Below are 17,755 nucleotides of genomic sequence, written 5' to 3'. Positions count from 1 at the left end.
CCTCTGGGCTCAGCGCCTCTTTTCTCCACAAGGTCAGCTGTAGACTATCAGGCAAATAGCTCTGTCTCTTTCCCCAGAGCTCTAGCTTAAGACTTCAGCATCAAAGTCCAACATCAGAAAAACCCTCAACTCTGTCCTTTGCCATGCCTTTTATTTGTGAGTCCCCACCCACCAAGGCATGGGGACTCAACGCCCTAATCATAACTTAATTATGCCCAGGCACAGACCAGATTACAAACATAATCCAGTATCTATTTCTGGAATTCATAACCATATCAAACTGCTACAGAAATTGTTCTAAATTTTTTTGTGGTGATGAATGTACCATATTGTGATTATAATAGCCATTGATTATACACTTTGGATACATCATACGGTATGTTAATATATCTCAATAAAACTGGTTAATAAATAAATAATTATTGTGCAAGAAAAGCCAGAAATCACAGCAGGGGAAACAGATTGAAAGGTGAAGAATTTTCTTGTTTGTTTGTTTTTCTCTTTGTTTATTATTATTACCGAAATAATGAAAATGCTCTAATAATGATTGAAGTGATGAATTCACAACTATGTGATTATACCAAATACCATTGATTGTACACTTTGTTTTTTTTCTTTGTACTTAAGTATTTTTCATTCTCTTACAAAATAAGTTTAACTGTAAAATAACATTATACTCCAAAGAGCTCTTTGAAGGCTACTTCTAATTAATCTGTGCTATGACCATGCAGTTTTGTACAAGGGCTTCACTCCTTCAGTTATCAACTTATAACTAAGGGAAACGGACTTTGGCCCAGTGGTTAGGGCGTCCGTCTACCACATGGGAGGGGTCCGCGGTTCAATCCCCGGGCCTCCTTGACCCGTGTGGAGCTGGCCCATGCACAGTGCTGATGCGCGCAAGGAGTGCCGTGCCACGCAAGGGTGTCCCCCATGTAGGGGAGCCCCCACGCGCAAGGAGTGCACCCATAAGGAGAGCTGCCCAGCGCGAAGGAGGGAGCAGCCTGCCCAGGAATGGCACCGCCCACACTTCCCGTGCCGCTGACGACAACAGAAGCGGACAAAGAAACAAGACGCAGCAAAAAGACACAGAAAACAGACAACTGGGGGGAGGGGAGGGGAATTAAATAAATAAAAATAAATCTTAAAAAACAAAACAAAACAAACAAAAAAAACCTTATAACTAAATTGTTCCCAATGCTTTAAAATACAATTTACAGGGAAGGCGCCTTGGCCCAGTGGTTAGGGCGTCCATCTACCACATGGGAGGTCCGCAGTTCAAACCCCAGGCCTCCTTGACCCGTGTGGAGCTGGCCCATGCGCAGTGCTGATGCGCGCAGGGAGTGCCATGCCACGCAGGGGTGTCCCCTGTGTAGGGGAGCCCCACGCGCAAGGAGTGCACCCGTAAGGAGAGCTGCCCAGCGCAAAGGAAAGTGCAGCCTGCCCAGGAATGGCGCCGCCCACCACAGAGAGCTGACACAAGAAGATGACGCAACAAAAAAACACAGATTCCCGTGTGCTGACAACAACAGAAGCAGACAAAGAAGATGACCGCAGCAAATAGACACAGAGAACACACAACAGGGGCGGGGCAGGGGGAAGGGGAATAAATAAATAAATAAATAAATCTTTTTCAAAAATACATTTACAACATTTTCCTTTACTTCAGGGGTTTGCTTATTTCCATTCTGTCTTTGACAGATCTTGGATGAGCAACACTAATTCCTGTATAAATTCACTGAGGTCACTGAAGTCTTAGGGAAGCCTGGTTTTCTCATGACCTGCTACTTTCAGAAACCTTAACCCTTGAGGTGGGAGGCGCCCCCTTCCCCAGTCCTTGGAGGTAACAGGACCCCGGCAGCCACTGGACTCTAAGAGTAGACATCAGCCTCGAGGGTCGAGAAGACCCCTAGGCAGCAATCTAGCCCACAACCTGCCAAGGGTCTCCCGGGCCTCCCGGTTGGTGGTTCAACACGCGGCTTCAGGCCCTTCTGTCCTCCCCTGGGGCAAAGCTCCATCTGGGAGGTGAGGCAGCTCGGGGCCAGGTTCCTGCTTACCTGGAGCGTGGATTCGGAGAGTCCAGTTTCGCCGGGTGTCGGGGGCACTACTCGCGTCTGGTTTCCTGGATGGCTCACCAAATCTGTTAGAAGAATGCTCTGGGGTTCCCGGCTTCTAAGTTCTTGCTTATGTTGCATAAAAGAATTTAAGGGACATACCATAGGGTAGGCAAGGGAGAAAGAGTTTATTAAGAAACAAGAAGAGAAAAACAGTACACCATCTGGGAAGTGGATGTGGCTCAAGTGATAGGCTCCCGCCTATCATATGGGAGGACCTGGGTGCAATCCCTGGAGCCTCCTGGTGAAAAAGAAAAAGAGAAACTGTCCTGGGCAGGGAGCCAGGGTCTGTGTGGTCAGCCAGTGCCCATGCAGCAAGCCAGTGCCCGTGTGACTAGCCGAGCGCCCTCATGGTGAACCAGTGCCCGTGCAAGCGAGTCACACAGCAAGATGATGACGCAAACAAAAGAGAGAAAAATGGGAAAGTCAAGGTGAAGCACAGCAGAAACCAGGAACTGAGGTGGCACGGCTCACAGGGAACCTCTCTCCACATCAGAGGTCCCCAGGATTGAATCCCAGTGAATCTTAGAGGAATAAAAATAAGAGAAGACCAAAAGGGAAATAGATATAAAAGATCACAGAGCAAATGGATACAGACAGCAAACACAGCAGGGCGGGGTGGTGGTGGTGGTTGGTGGTGTATAAATAAATAAATAAATATTTTAAAAATTAACTACACAGTCTGAGAGAGAGATTGTGGGCCTACTGCTGGATGAGACGCTGATGGTACACTTTGGATGAATTGTATGCTTTATTAATATGTATCAATAAAATTGATTTGTTTAAAAAACAAAAAACGAAACAAAGCAAAAAAACACAAAGTTTATTAAAACTTACCCAGTGGCCAACACTTACTCTCCAGTTCATCAGACTCTCCCAGGACAACAACAAAATGATGATGATGAACATCCTCCATCCCAAAAAACAGAGTATCTACAACTGAAAGCAAACAGTTCCTTCCCTCTGCCCCATACTACCTAAGCTTGTCTCTTAATTTGAGGCAAAGCAGGCATCGCCATCCCCAAATCCTCAAGGTTTAGGAATGAACAAACATAAGGCGGGAAGGCAACCACGGACAAAGTAAACATATCACTATCGTAGTAACAGAAGAACATGTAACACTGATATAAATACAGTGCTTACCGGAAGTTCTGAGAGGAGAGGGAGGGAATAATAGGTGCAATGTAGGGCATTGGAATTACTTTCTAAGTAACTTTTCTGTCATCTAAAAGCTCTTTAAAAGTAAAGTTTATTTACAAAAAAACAAAAACAGAAGAACAACAAAATTACCCAGAACAGTCAAAGAACAAGGAACAAGGAGAGGGTCATTGTTTTCGTTTCCTGGCTGCTAAAACAAATACCCTATTATGGCTGGCTGAAACAAAGGGAATTTATTGGCTCGTGATTTTGAGGCTAGGAGAAGTTCAGAAATGAGGTGTCAGCAAGGTGAGGTTTTCTCTCAAGTCTGTGGCGTTCGGAGGCTGGCTGCCGGCAATCCTCGGTCCTGGGCTTTTCCCTCACGTGGCAGTGTACACGGCGGTCTCGTCTTTCTCTTCCTGGTTCCATGGACTCCCAGCTTCCAGTTTTCCCTGTGGCTTCTCTCTGTGGCCTTTTGTAAGGTCTCCAATAAAAGGTTGAGACCCAACCTGATTCAGTAGGTTACACCTTAAGCAAAATATCCTCAAATGGCCTATTTACAAATGGGTTCCCACCCGTAGGACCAGGGGTTGGGACCTGAATTTGCCTTTTGTGGGGGACACGATTCAATCTCCAACAGTCACGGTAAGCTCCACAATTTTAATTTTGGTGGGTGTATTGTAATATGTCGTCTTGAAGGGATCGCTAACATAAAAAGCCAGAAAACTTAGATTGTATTCTTGGCTCTCCGAACTATGAACACTTAGAGAAGTTGATTTATTCTGTTTTTCCCCAGAAAGTGGAGTGAATAATTCTCAAACTCATTTCTAACTCTGTAATTTCATTATCTACAATAAGATATTGAAGTTCCAGTTGTGAAGTTTACTTCACCAAACCTGGTATTTATTTGCCTAATATGATATAGCTGTGATTAGTGAGTTCATGCTCATGGAGATGCAATATGCATGTAAATAAACTCTTTAGAAAGGAAAACATACATCTATCAGTGGTGGTAGACTCATGGGAAAGAAACTGGGTGGCTGAGAGATGGGGGTGGGAATGGAGGGAAGAAGATTCGTTCTTCATTCTCTACCTAAGGTTCTTGATGAGCAAGGAATATCTGGATCTCATGCTCCTTTGCATTTCTGTAGTGCCTATTCCAGGCCTGGGAAAATATCTGTGAAATCTTCTATGTCCTCAACCTCTTCTCTGCAGAGCCCCTCTACCTTCTCCCGGTAACTGAAATGAACTTTGCTTTATGTGGAGTGGTGGCTGTTTTTTTATTTCATATACCCTGGGGGAGAGGTAGGTCTTTTCCCTTCAGTTCATCGTTGCTTCTAAGCTGTTGTGTCAGTCCTCCTCCCTCAAAAGCCCAAGCTGCTCTGAAATACATGCCACAAGACCAGGCCACTTGCCACTTTATCTTGTTGCGGTCATTCACTGACCTCCTGGTGACTCCCCCCTATTTGTTAAAGACTTAAGCATCTGGCTTGCAGTCTTTCTTTTTATCACTCTTGGTGATGATCCATTTAAACCTTTGACTTTGACCTCCTGACTTCCAGCAAGATTTCCCTCCACACCTCAGCTGCCCAGATCTCAGTTTCAAACATTCCACTTTCTAAACACTACTGTCTATCTTTCCAGCTCACTGACATTGGAGCGTCTCCACTAGGACAGCCGATTCGCTGACCCTGCCACTTTTTCTCTCTCCATCACTCCCCTGATCTCTCTCCTTCCTTACTCAGTTTATTTTCCATGGTCCATCACAGTAGTCACTAGCAAGCATACTCAGTTACTGGCCTTGCCCCTCTTTTCCTCTCTTGTATTTGCCAGGCTGCAATGTGGAGAATGAGCTAGAAGGGGAACAGAATAGATACTGATAGGAAGGTTAAGAGGCCATAGCAGGGAAGCAGACGTGGCTCAACTGATAGAGCATCTGCCTACCATATAGGAGGTCCAGGGTTCAAACCCAGGGCCTCCTGGCCCATGAGGCGAGCTGGCCCATGCGCAGCTGTTGCGCAAGCAGTCCTGTGTCATGCAGGGGTTCCCCACGCATAGAGGTGCCCCACGTGCAAGGAGTGCACCCCGCCAGGAGAGCCACCCTACACGAAAACCCCACACAGCCCGCCCAGGAGTGGCACCACACACATGGAAAGCTGGTGCAGCAAGATGACACAGCAAAAAGAAACACGGATTCCTGGTGCCACCTGACAAGAATGCAAGCAGACACGGAAGAACACACAGTGAATGGACACAGAGAGCCCACAAGGAGGGGGAGGGAAAGAGAGAAATAAAATAAGATAAAATAGAATAAATCTTAAAAAAAAAAGAGGTCATAGCAAACCACAATGAGGGATGTGGATGTGGCTCAAGGGATTGGGCCTACCGTACGGGGCATCCTGGGTTTAGTTCCTGGGAACCTCCTGGCGAAGGTGAAGCTGACCCATGCTGTGGAGAGCTGGCCCACGCTGCAAGATGACACAAAAAAGAGACACAGAGGAAAGACAATGAGTGACACAACAAACCAGGGAGCTGGCTCAAGTGACTGAGTGCCTCTTTCCCTCATCAGAGGTCCCAGGATTGGTTCCTGGTGCCTCCTAAAGAGAAGAGAAGACAAGCAGACAAGAAGACATTTGCACAGCAAGTGGGCACAGAGAGCAGGCAGCGAGTGCAGGTGGTAGAGAAGGGGGGATATATAAAAAACAAATAAGTCTTTAAAAAAACAAGAATGGAAACGAAAAAACTACAATGAGATAATTCCACTTCACAGTCACTAGCATGGCTATAATCAAAAGCCAGGCAGTAGCACGCATTGGCACTGGTGAGGATGTGGAGAAAATGGGACTCTGACACATTGCTGGTGGGAATGGAAAATGGTGTGACTGCTTTGGAAAGTAGTTTGGCAGTTCCTCAAAAAATGCAGAGTACCATATGACCCGGTAATTCTACTCCTGGGTATCTATTCAAGAAATTGAAAATCTGTATTCACACAAAAATTCATACAAGAATGTTCTCAGCAGTAATAACTATGATAGCCCAAAACTGGAAGCAATCCAAATTTCCATCAACTATGAATGGAACCTCTGATATGGGACGGAGGTGCCTAATTGCTTGAGCCACTTACACTCCCTGTTTTGTTGTGTCTCTCATTCTGTTTTTCCTTCCCATGTCTCTTACTGCATCATCTTGGAACACCTGCCCATCACAGAAGCTTGCTGTCTCTTTAGGAGGCACCGGGAACCTCTGCCCCCTGCTTTGTTGTGTCTCTCATAATGTTTTTTCTTCTTGTGTCTCTTGTTGCATCAGCTTACCAAGCCTGCCCGTTGCACCAGCTCACTGTCTTCTTTAGGAGGCAACAGGATCTGAACCAGTGACCTCCTATGTGGTAGGCGCAAGCCCTGTTACCTGAGCCACATCCGCTTCCCCCTGTACTATTTTTGTAACTTCCTGTGAGTCTAACAGTATTTCAAAATAAAAAGTTAAAAATTTTCAGGGGAGCAGGTGTAGTTCAGTGGTTGTGTTACCAGATGGCGCTGGATTCTGGGCTTCTAGGTTTCTTGGCTTATGTGTGTCACATAAAAGAATTTAAGGACATGCCATAGGGTAGGCAAGAGAGTATAGAGTTTTTTAAGAAACAAGAAAATGAGAAAAGTACGAGGTCCAAGCTGAGGTATGGACCACGGGCGTACCTACCGCACGGTGAGTTGCCTCCGTGAGACCCTAGGTCAGGGCTATTGAAAGTCTGTTTGCTGTTCCATTTGGTTGCCCACCTGTCATTTTTCAGGAGGCCAAGGAAGAAGCCTTTCGAGGGTATCTGGGCCTTCCCCTTGACCCCGAACAAGATCTCCTTCCAATATCATTCCAAATGGGGTTCTCGTGACCAGCGTCTCTCAGTGTTCTTCCAGCAGCCTTTCTGGTGGTGGTCTTTCCCTCAGAGGGTTCCCAGGTGGGACCCATGGCCATGTTCTTCCACCAGGTCTTAGACTCGTCTTCCCTTTTCCTAAACTAGCCTGCCTCAGTTGAGCGCCTGCTTCCCATATACAATATACTAGGACCTCCTATTGAAAATAAAAATAAAAATTATCAAAGGCTTTTGTTTAAGATGAAAATCTCAGCATAAAATTTGTCTCCTATGGAGACAGACTTGTTGTATCTTGCAAATTTTGGATGTAATGTTTTCAATATGGCTTAATTCTAAGTATTTAATTCCTATCACGGTTTCTTCTTTGATCCATGGATTATTTGGGAGACTTTGTTGTAGTGGTTAATTTCCAGATGTATGTTTGTATTTATATTTCACATTGTGATCAGAGAATATGGAGCATATTACACAATTCTTTGAAATTTGAATTCTCTCACTTGAGACTTGCTTGGCTTAGAATGTGATCAATTTTTATAAATGTTCTACTGTTAACCGGATTTTGTCTAGGTTCTTGCCTATGCTGCAGAAATGAATTTCAAGAGCACGTCGGGTGAGTTAGGCCAGTAATTTATTCAGGTAGGAGAGAAGAGAAATGGGAGAAAATAACAGATCCTGGGTCCCAGGTGAAGAGGAAGGGGCTGAAAAGCGATAAAGAGGGCTGATTTACAGACTACAATTTCCCATTATAGATTATAAATCCCCAGATTTACTTGCTTAGTGATCCAAGCAGGGAGAAAAGGCGGCTAGAATTGGGGTCCAAAGGCGAGAGCGTGTTCAGGCATTGCACCTGCTTTTTGAACCAGTAATTATTCCACCCCTTTGCTAATGGCAGGGGAGGAGTTCCAGCTGTTTGCTGTTTTGATTGATTACCCAGTCATCAATCCCCATGAGGGCACAATGATAAAGCCCTTGGGAAATATCTGGGCTTCTCCCGGCTTCCTGAGGAAATGGCAGAATCTTACGGGTGTGGGGGTGGGGGTGAGGGAGGGTCTTCCAGCAGCCACCTTGGAGTTATTGATGTCCACATGGACTTCTTGCCAGGTTCCAGATCCGTCTATTCATTCCCTGTCTTACTAGTCGGCTTCACTACGTGTGCTTAAAAAGAATGTATATGCTTTAATTTTGGGTTGTATGGTTCTGTATATTCATTAAATCAAGCTTGTTAATTGTGCTGATCTAAGAAACAAAAAGAGATCATTGCAGCAATTCAGGCAAGAGATGATGGCAGGTTGGGAGAAGGCAAAATGGAGAGAAGTGGAGCGTTTTCACATTTATTTGGAAGTCAAGATGGGCAAGTCATGATGTTGCAGGTCTGGGAGAGGTGAAGGAGATAGAGGCGTCAGAGATGGTGTTTCCTTGCTTCCCCTGGGGCTTAGAAGGAAGGTGGCGAGGTCGAGGGCTTGAGGCTCTGACCCCGCAGCTCCCCGGCCCCGCCCCAGCGCTCCGTACACATTTGCGTCACAACAGCAATCACGGGGTTATGCAAGGTTTTGCACCCCCCTTTAGACTGTGAGCTCACAGGACCCGGGAGGAGTTTCTTCTCCGCACCTCCGCGGTTTTGCCCGGGCCCCGCCTTCCCCCAGCCCCGCCCCTCCCCGGCGCCGGGGCACCCTCCTCGCCCTAAAAAGCTCCGGCGCCGCCCCTAGAGCTACTATTTCCTCCCAGCCTGGTAGGAATAGGGTGATTGACGAGTCTGTCCTCCAATCATAATGCCCAAGGGCCCCTTAGTTAACAATCAGGCGGCGGCAGAGGCGGGTGTGGAAGCCTGGGGCGGGGGGGGTGACCAGGAAGTGGGAGCTAAGGTTCAGACCGACGAGTCCGGCGCCGGCGGCGGTGTGAAGGTGACGGGGCGTCTGGGACCCCCAGTTTCCTCCTTTCCCCGTGCCTGGGTGCGGGGTCTTTTCGCAGCTGGGAGCGAGGATCTCCATTCGCCCCTTTTTGATGGGGAAGGGGGTGTGTCCACATACTCCAGGGTTAGAGAATCGTTTTCGAGCCCCTGCCTCGCTTGACCTGGAGGTGTCCTTCTCTTCGCCCCTGGCGGGGGTCGTGCCCCCGCCACGCCCTCCTCCCGGGGGCTGTAAAGTTGTTTGAAATCCCTCCTTGCCCTGTGGATGGTTAAAGCCCTGCCTGCTCAGTGACCGGGAAGGGCAGCTTCGGGGCTCTGCTCCTCCTGGGAGGGCTTTAAGACTCCCAGTTGTGGCCAGAGGTAGTGGAAGGTGGAGGGGCAATGGAATTAGGTTCCTGTGATTCGGGATCGAGGAGTAAAACAGGTATTGAGGGCGAAGGAGCGAATGGGAAGAAACGTTTCTTAGGTGGAGCCAAGTGCGAGAAGCCGCTGTGGGGCGGGAAGAGTTGGGGGTTGGGCCGGGGCCCCAAACCCTCCTCCACCTCCGAGCCGTCCGCTTTGGGCCTAATTTCTTTCTCCTCAGGCTGCGGGAAACACCTGGACATGTGGAATCCCAATGCTGGTAGGTATTTGGGGATCTCTAATCCCATCCCCACCTCTTTTCAGATGGGCCCCGTAACAGGAAGTCTCTTGTCACTTTTCCCACACCTCTCCACTTCCCCCAAAGCAAAGTCCTTAGACTCCTGAGACCAGAGTTCTTCCCAGCAGCGCTTCCAAGGACGTTCCCTATATGCTCCCCGACTCAGATGTGCCTATTCCCGCCCCCCACCCCCTCCACTTTCTCCTTCATCTTTCCATAGCTCTTTATATATTGGGTGAGAAACTGAGTTCCTTTTTCTTCTTCTTCTTTTTCTTTGTGGTTGTTGCAAGAGGCTCCGGGCAGTTCTAATCTTTATTTTCTGTTTCTTCCACCAGGACAGCCAGGGCCAAATCCATACCCCCCCAACATCGGGTACCCTGGAGCTTCCAATCCAGCCCATCCACCGCCTGGCACTCCTGCCTTTCCCCAGGGCCCTTTTCCAACGCCCCCTGGAGCTCCCCAGGGGAATCCAGCTTTCCCCCCAGGTGGGCACCCCTTTCCTGTGCCTCAACCAGCGTATCCAGGATGCCAGCCCCCAGGTCCCTACCCGCCTCCAGGTCCCTACCCCCCTCCATATCCACCAACTGCCCCTGGCATGCCACCTGTGAATCCCTTGGCTCCCGGGGTGGTAGCACCAGGAATGGTGATGGATAAGAAGATGCGGAAGAAGATGAAGAAAGCTCATAAAAAGATGCACAAACCACACAAGCATGGCAAGGTCGGTGTTTCTGCAGAGCCTGGCTGGGGAGAGGGCCTAGGCAGTGGGGGTTGGGTGAAGGGAGTTTACTGTCTGTGGCCATGGGGGATGGCAATTGTGGTGCTCTGGTAAATGGTTTTTCCTTTTTTGTGAAGGATTCCCACCGGGAAGGAATCTGATAATCTTGAGAAGAAATATTAGGCCTCATATCTGGGAGGAGTAAGGCTGAGCCTTAGAAAGGATATCAGACTGAAAAGCCCTTCCTGTCTGCTTGTCTCCCAAAACTTTTGCCCCCACCTTCACCCCCCTCCCGTTCATGTTTTGGCAAATTGGACACATCCACTGAAGCTGCCAAAACATCAAAGGGGTCAGTCCTCTGACAAAGCGCAGTCTTATATAATAATTAACAGAATAAGGATCTGGCCCTTGTTCCTGCGGTTCCTTTCTCTCCTTCAGTTTCCTCAAGGTTTGTTTGTTTGTTTGTTTTTTTAATGACCTGGGCCTTTTTGTCCAATCATCCATCAGGGGAATTGAGGACTTGAGCCGTTGAGTGACTGAGGCTCAAATAAAGCCTGAGGTCAAGAGAATTTCATTCCTACGGGAGTGTTAAAGAGCAAGAACGTAGCTGCTTTCAGGACAGCCCTGGAAGGGTTAAACCAACCTGACTCTTGTGGAAGCCTTAATTTACATCTTAAGACCCTGTGTTTATTTGCCGCTTGGATTTGGGCTCTGATTCTCTTCCTGATTCTGGGTCTTTGGTGGAATTCAGAGGCGATAGGAAGGTGAGATTAAATGGGGGAGAAATGACCTCAGAGATTTAAAAATGGTTTGAATGGCACACCACAAACCTTGACTAGGACTCCCTTAGCCTTCTCTCCCACTTTCCTGGCTTTCTCCCAATTGGGGTTTGGGGAAAATCAGACACCCGTGCACTCACGGTTGCTGTTTCTACTATTTTCCTTAGATTCATAGCCACTAGGGACTTTTCATGCAGCTAATCAATACACATTTGTAAGATCGCAGCTGCTCCCCTCGCACTGGATGGTGCTTGTGCCTATAATTTATTCCTTGCCTAGGCATTGGCTCAAGGTAAAATAAAAGCTGGAAACTTGCTTCAAATGCAATACATTAAATTCTCTGCAATAATTTAGGATGGTTTCATCCATCCCTGTTTGCTCCCTGCTGAAGGAAACCCTTGCTTTTACTGTTTAGGGGAGAGTGTGGTTCAAGACTCCTGAACTTGGGGAAGCGAGGGGTACTTGGGTGGAGGGGCGGGGCACCAAAGATTGGCCACTGGGATGATCACAGGTCATTTGTATCTGATGCAGTCTCCTCTCCCCTTTCCCCTTGCAGCACTCCTCCTCTTCCTCTTCCAGCAGTGACTCTGACTGAATACAGGGTCTGGACCCTTCCCTCAAGTCTCACCAGTTCTGCTCTCCCATCAAGCCTCAGCTGCCCTGTTGTACTGAGGAAATTAGCCCATGCGCCTCCCGCCTGAACCTCGCCCTGCTGCTCAGTCCTTCTGGCTAGGGAAAGTGGGAAGAGGATCGCCATGGGCTCGCAAAGGCTGCCCTCTCACTTCTTGGATAGAACTTTTAGCTGAGTTTAGCAGGGGAACTGTTTTTTGAAGATGGTGAGCACTTTAAGATAAATGCTGAAAACAACTTCATGATTTGTAACATGCGATTTTTTCCTTTCTTTTGTAACAGTAGTGGTTGGGGGGTGTGGTGGAAATTTAATTTTGGGAAGAAAAAACCCGTCCCTTTTTTGTAAGGGCCTGTTATTGTTCGCGTTAACTGCTCGGCTGCTGGGAATGGAGTCCATTTGGTTGGTGTGCTCTCAATCGCCGTTTTGGAAACTCATCTCTACTCTTAGCTCCATGTGCTGTCTCGACCTTACTCTCATTCTCCAATTCTCTGTCCAAATAAAACTCTTCCTCCTGGTCTCTTCACCTGTGCCATTACCTTGGCTGGGCCGAGCACATTCTATTGCTTCGCTGTCTTTCTGTAAAATCTCCTAAAGTGTTTGACTTTAATAGTAGGAGTCAGAGCATCAGTGAGGAAGAAAGGCTACCATACCTATGCTTGTTAAGTGGGAGGAACCTTCAGAATTGGTTCAGGCATTTGGAAGGAATCTTTACTGTCTTCCCTGCTGTGAATGGATTTGGGCCTTCTGTGTAAGTTTTGCATACCTGCAGTGGAGGTTCTCAACCCTGGCTGTCCAGGAGGGGCCTCACAAATCACTGTTTTTAAGAAATTGTGTGGGTGCTTCTGATGCACGTTAAAATTGAGGGCTACTGGTTTATTATATGCCATGCATGGCACCACAATGGGTTTACAAAGGTCTGACTACCAGAGGAATAAGACATCTAAAAGAGCTCAGTAAAGATAGATGCTGTAAAATGCCAGGGGGATATAGAATAATTCTCTCTAGGAGGGTTGGGAAGAGTCAAAGGTAATTTGACAGAAGTGATATTTGAACTAACTCTTTGGTCTTGAACGAGAAAAGTATGAGGAGAAAAGATGCATTTACCAAGTGAATGTTGGAGAGGAGCTGGGAAAGGCCTGTGCTTAGGCACAGAGTTAAAAACTACATATCATGTTTGGGAATCACAGGTATCCCAGTGGGGCTAGATTGATTTCCTGGAAAATTGTTTATTGGCAACTATTGTGTTCTGGGTACTGAAGTTGTAAAGATAAATAAGACAGTCCCTGTTCCTCATGAGCTGCTAGGTCTAAAGGAAAAGGTGGACATGTAGACAGGTAATTATAACACAGTAAAAGGTAGCAAAGGAAGGAGTGACACTCTCGTTGGGAAAATGAGCAGGTTCTAGGCTGAGCCTCAGGATGAGTAGAAGTTTCCCAGCAGACACTTACTGAACTTCTTTCACATATCAGGCACTGAGGACTTTACATTTAAAACTTATGTGATCTTCCCAGCAACTCTATGAGGTAGGTACTATTAGTCCCATTTTGTAGATGAGGAAAATTGAAGTATCAAGAGGTTAAATAACTTTCCCAAGGTCACATGGTAGTAAGTGGTTCGGCCAGGATTCAAATTCAGGCAGTCTGACTCCTGAGTCTTGAGTACTTAATGCAGTGGATTCTAGGCAAAGGAAACAGTTTTACAGAGGCTCAGAGTTGTAAAAAGGGCAGGATGAAAGTTCAGGAGCTCCTGAAACTGAGTTATTGTGTAAGGAGCCTGAAAGTAGCAGGAAACAAAGCTAAAGCAGGGTGGAGTTAGAGGAAGGAGTGGACTTGGGAACTGGGTGTGGGGCTGGAGGAAGAACAGGGAAGGAGTCTGTCTGGTTGGCTGCCGTGCCTCTGTGACTTGTCCCTGGGGAGAGCTATACGAGAGAAAATGTTTGAGGTCTTCCTATATTTTATAATTAGCTTCTGGTTTTATTAGAAAATAGGGGTCAAGGCCTGTTTTTCCAGAGACCTGGATTTGGGTGCCTACCATTCAAATGCTTATTTCCAGTCACTATTTTCATTTCTTCATCAGCTTTTTTCTTTTTTGAGAAGAGCAATGTGGGCTTAGGGTGATTGTGAAGTAAGGAGAAATAAATGTTGACAAACCAAGTAGAAATAAGGAGAGGCTGAGAAGAAGCCAGAGGGGGTAAAACACAAAAAGAAATGAAGGGAAAAAAATCCCAGAGAGAAATTAGAGAATTCACTCACCCCTTCCTTCCCACTTCTGACATGAAGAGCACAGCTTTCCCCTTCCTCTCTTTTCTAACCCGTTCTTGTGTTTTTTTTTTTTTGTCTCTCAAAAGTTTATTAACGTTTTAAAAGCTAACAGCAATATATGCACTTGGGGGGAGATTGTAATATTTTTTAATCGAATGTTTAGTGAAAAGTAAATACAGGTTCCAAATTCCTGGATTTCTCCCCAAAGGCAACTACTATTACCAGATTCTTTTGTAATCTTCCAGAGCTATTCTGTGCATTGTCAAACTCTTCCTTTACTTCACCATCACATTACTCCTATTGCCCAACCCACCTCCCACCTTATATCAAATGGGAGTATACAGTAAGCCCTCTCTTGCATCTGATTTTTCCTCATTCAATGAACAGTTTTGGAGGTAGTTCCATATCAGTGTTTGTAGATAGATAATATTCTTTTAATAGTATTCAATTTATTCAACCAAATCATTATCGATGGATTTTGAACATCTTTCGGTACATATATCTTTGAAATATTGGGTGCCAAGGGCTATAGCTGGTAGAGGCTTTTTTTTTTTGGTGACCACCCAAAAATTAGAAATTTTCATGTAAAGATTCAGATTTCAAGCTGGAGACTGGCAACAGTGGGCCCACATTCCTGAAGGTAGAAATTCTGGTTATTCCTTTTACAATAGTGGTTATTCCTTTACAGTGAGTCCCATACTCCAGCCTGCTCACAATCCATTTAACTCTCTGTTGTCTTCCTATAGGCCAGCTTTATCCAATTACATTATTTGCTGGGCTCCTGAGTTTTGGGTTTGTGCATTCTGGCTTTTGTACAGCAGTATAAGTCTGTGAAGAGGTGGTTCTCAAATATTTTTCTCTTACTCCTTCACCACCTGCATCCACAAGAGCATTTGGGATCCTGCCTTTCTCTTCCTACTAGAAACTAAGTATAGCAAGATTTCCACATAATTGAGAATGAGAAGTGTAGGAAACCCATGGTATTTAAACATACAAATGGATACTTTAGCTTTAGGTACTGCGAATAAGGGAATGAGTCTTTATCTAGTTTACATAGTTTACTGCCTTTTTGTAATCATCTTCCTTTATTACGTTGCTTTGTGGCTATAGACAAGTTACTCTCTTGTTTCCCTTCTGGGAAGAATATTGATTCATAAAATTATTGTATTATGTTATATATAAATTATTATTAGATACATTCCATCTTTCTCTTTCAAAGCTGGCTGCCACTGTTGGCCAGCCCTAGTAGAGGACGATGTTATTTTATTAACCTTAAAAAATTTTTTTTATCATGGTAAAATATATATACCATAGTATTTGTTCTTTCAACCATTTTTACATGTACAGTTAAGTGGCATTAGTTACATTTACAGAGTCATGCAACCATCACCACCACCCATTACTAAATTGTTTTCATCACCCAAAACAGAAACTATACCCATTAAGCAATAACTCCCCCCATCGCCCCATCCGCTATCCCCAGTGCTTGGTAACCTCTAATATACCTTGTCTCTATGAATTTGCTTATTCTAGATATCTCAAACATAGAGTCAAGACTATTTGTCCTTTGTATCTGGCTAATTTCAATCTGCATAATATTTTCAAAGTTCACCCATGCTATAGCACCTATCAGCAATTCGTTTCTTATGGCTGAATGATAATCCATTGTATGTATATATGACATTTGTTTATCCATTCATTTGCTGATAGACACTTAGGAGTTCTTTTGCCTATTGTGAATATTGTATTAACTTTTAATTTGAACTTTGTTTTGACCCCCACGGTAGAAATGATTTCATAGCTAGCCACTTACATTCACCTGGGCTTTCAGAGTTCCAGGGGCATAAATAATGCAGCTGGAGACTGATCTGAGGCTTGCCTCCAGTCTTCTTGCTGGTTGACTATGCAATAAACTCTTTATTTTCTAAAACAAAAACAAAACCCCCCAAAAAATCCAGCCGAAAAATCTTGAAGCTACTGATCTTAAGGACAGTCCTCACAGTAAGCTTTTTCCCTGATTTACCTTTTTCTGGGTGTCCTAATATTTTCCTACTTCCTTTCCTCTCCTTCAGTAATTGGTCTGCACCTTGCCTTGCCAAATGACAGACTTTATTTTTATTTCTATTTCACGTTCTTCCTATTGCCCACCCTCTCATTTGGCAGATGGAAGGAAAGGCACTTGAGTTGGTAAGCCTTATTTTCCACTGCAGGAAGCTGTCTGCCTTCAAAGCCCCTAAACTGGGGCTGCCCAATAAAATTTCACTGATATCAAGGCCAGAACAGATACCCAAAGGACTTGAACAATGTTCAGTAATAACCTCATAAATGCTGCCTCTTTCAAGTCCCTTCACTTTATTTTGTCTTATTCCCTGCCAGTGCTCCTCTCGTATTTTAAAAAAACTTTAATGTGGAAACTTAGAGATATACACAAGAGTAGACAAAGTAGCATAATGAATTCCTGTCTTCCCATCATCTAGTTTCAATAATTATTCACATTTTGCTAGTTACATTTTACATCAAACTTTCTCCAGTTTTCACAATGAAATTGTAAAAAGAAAATGTTTAAAGAACAGTACACCTATATACCTGACTCAACAATTGTTAACATTTTGTCATATTTGCTTTATTGATATACCTATATGCACCGTTTGAAAGTCTATTGCAGACATCATGACCCTTTACCATTTTAAACATTTCATTGTGCATCTCCTAAAAAACATTTCTCCTACAGAGCCACAATTTTATTATCACACTTAAGAAAAGTGACAATACTTCCCAATGTTACCTAACATTCAGTTCATGGTTGAATTTCCTCAATTGTCCCCTAAAATCTTATATAGCTCTATATTTATTCAAACCAGAATCAAAACAAGATCCATGTATTATATTTAGTTGTTAAGCCTTTAAAAATTTTTTCTTTTTATATGACATTGTCTTTTCGAAGAAACCAGGCTAGTCATCTTGTAGAATATCCCACTTTCTAGATTTGCTGATAATTTCCTTGTAGTATTTAACTCTTTCTCTCCCTATTATTTCCTCTGAATTGGAAACTAGATATAACTGCTCGATTAAATTAAGATTAAATACGTTAGGCATTAATAAATGATACCGGGTCGGTTTTTCTTTTCTTTTTTTTTCTTCTATGTCGTTTTTATTGTATCTCAAGGACCATGCAATGTCAAATTTTGTCCTACTATTAGTGATGCAAAGTTTGATCACTTGGGTGAGGTGGTGACCTCCAGATCTCTCAAGTGTAAAGCTGTTTTCTCACTGTGATTTGCAAATAATCTGTGGGGTGATATTTGGTACCATGACCAACCTCTTTCACTTAATGTGGTGATGATTGATGATCCTTGTCTAAATCAATAATTTCATTCTGGGTTGCCGATGGTAATTTTCTCTTTCATTCCTTCTTCATTTACTAGCTGGAACTCTTTATAAAAAGAGATTCTTCTTTATCTGCGGATAAACTTAAGTTCCTCCTAAAAAAGGGAAAGTAAATTCTTAGTTCTTTCCTTTTAATTACCAATTTCCAGAATAAGGAGTTAAGTAACTTCCATTGTGGCAAATTCCCCCCACCCCCGCCTTTTTTTTTTTTTTATCATTATGGTCTACTGGGGTTTTTTATTCCTCATTCTCCACCATTCCGCTTCTGTCTCTTCATCCACGGCGCTTACCGTTTGCGCTAGTTTTCCTAACACACCCACTAGGGG

The 17,755-nt window shown here is 44.7% G+C and overlaps 1 protein-coding gene across 2 annotated transcripts; it reads left to right on the top strand.

Annotated features, from left to right (window-relative positions):
• The first annotated feature begins 8,981 nt into the window (after positions 1–8,981).
• On the top strand, positions 8,982–17,145 carry PRR13 (proline rich 13). 2 transcript variants are annotated; one of them, XM_071218868.1, is made up of 4 exons: positions 8,982–9,059; positions 9,600–9,638; positions 9,992–10,374; positions 11,707–17,145. In XM_071218868.1, exons 2-4 carry the CDS (start codon positions 9,620–9,622, stop codon positions 11,743–11,745), a joined length of 441 nt encoding a protein of 146 aa, XP_071074969.1. In that variant the 5' UTR covers positions 8,982–9,059; positions 9,600–9,619; the 3' UTR covers positions 11,746–17,145. The 2 variants fall into 2 exon arrangements, with proteins under 2 accessions (XP_071074969.1, XP_071074968.1); XM_071218867.1 differs by lacking the exon at positions 8,982–9,059 and adding an exon at positions 9,275–9,440.
• The last annotated feature ends 610 nt before the right edge of the window (positions 17,146–17,755 follow it).

Source organism: Dasypus novemcinctus, chromosome 12 (genome assembly GCF_030445035.2).
Source record: "Dasypus novemcinctus isolate mDasNov1 chromosome 12, mDasNov1.1.hap2, whole genome shotgun sequence".
Taxonomy (NCBI): Eukaryota; Metazoa; Chordata; class Mammalia; order Cingulata; family Dasypodidae; genus Dasypus; species Dasypus novemcinctus.
The sequence above is the reverse complement of the archived record's forward strand: the minus strand, read 5'-3'. Positions and strand labels throughout refer to the sequence as shown.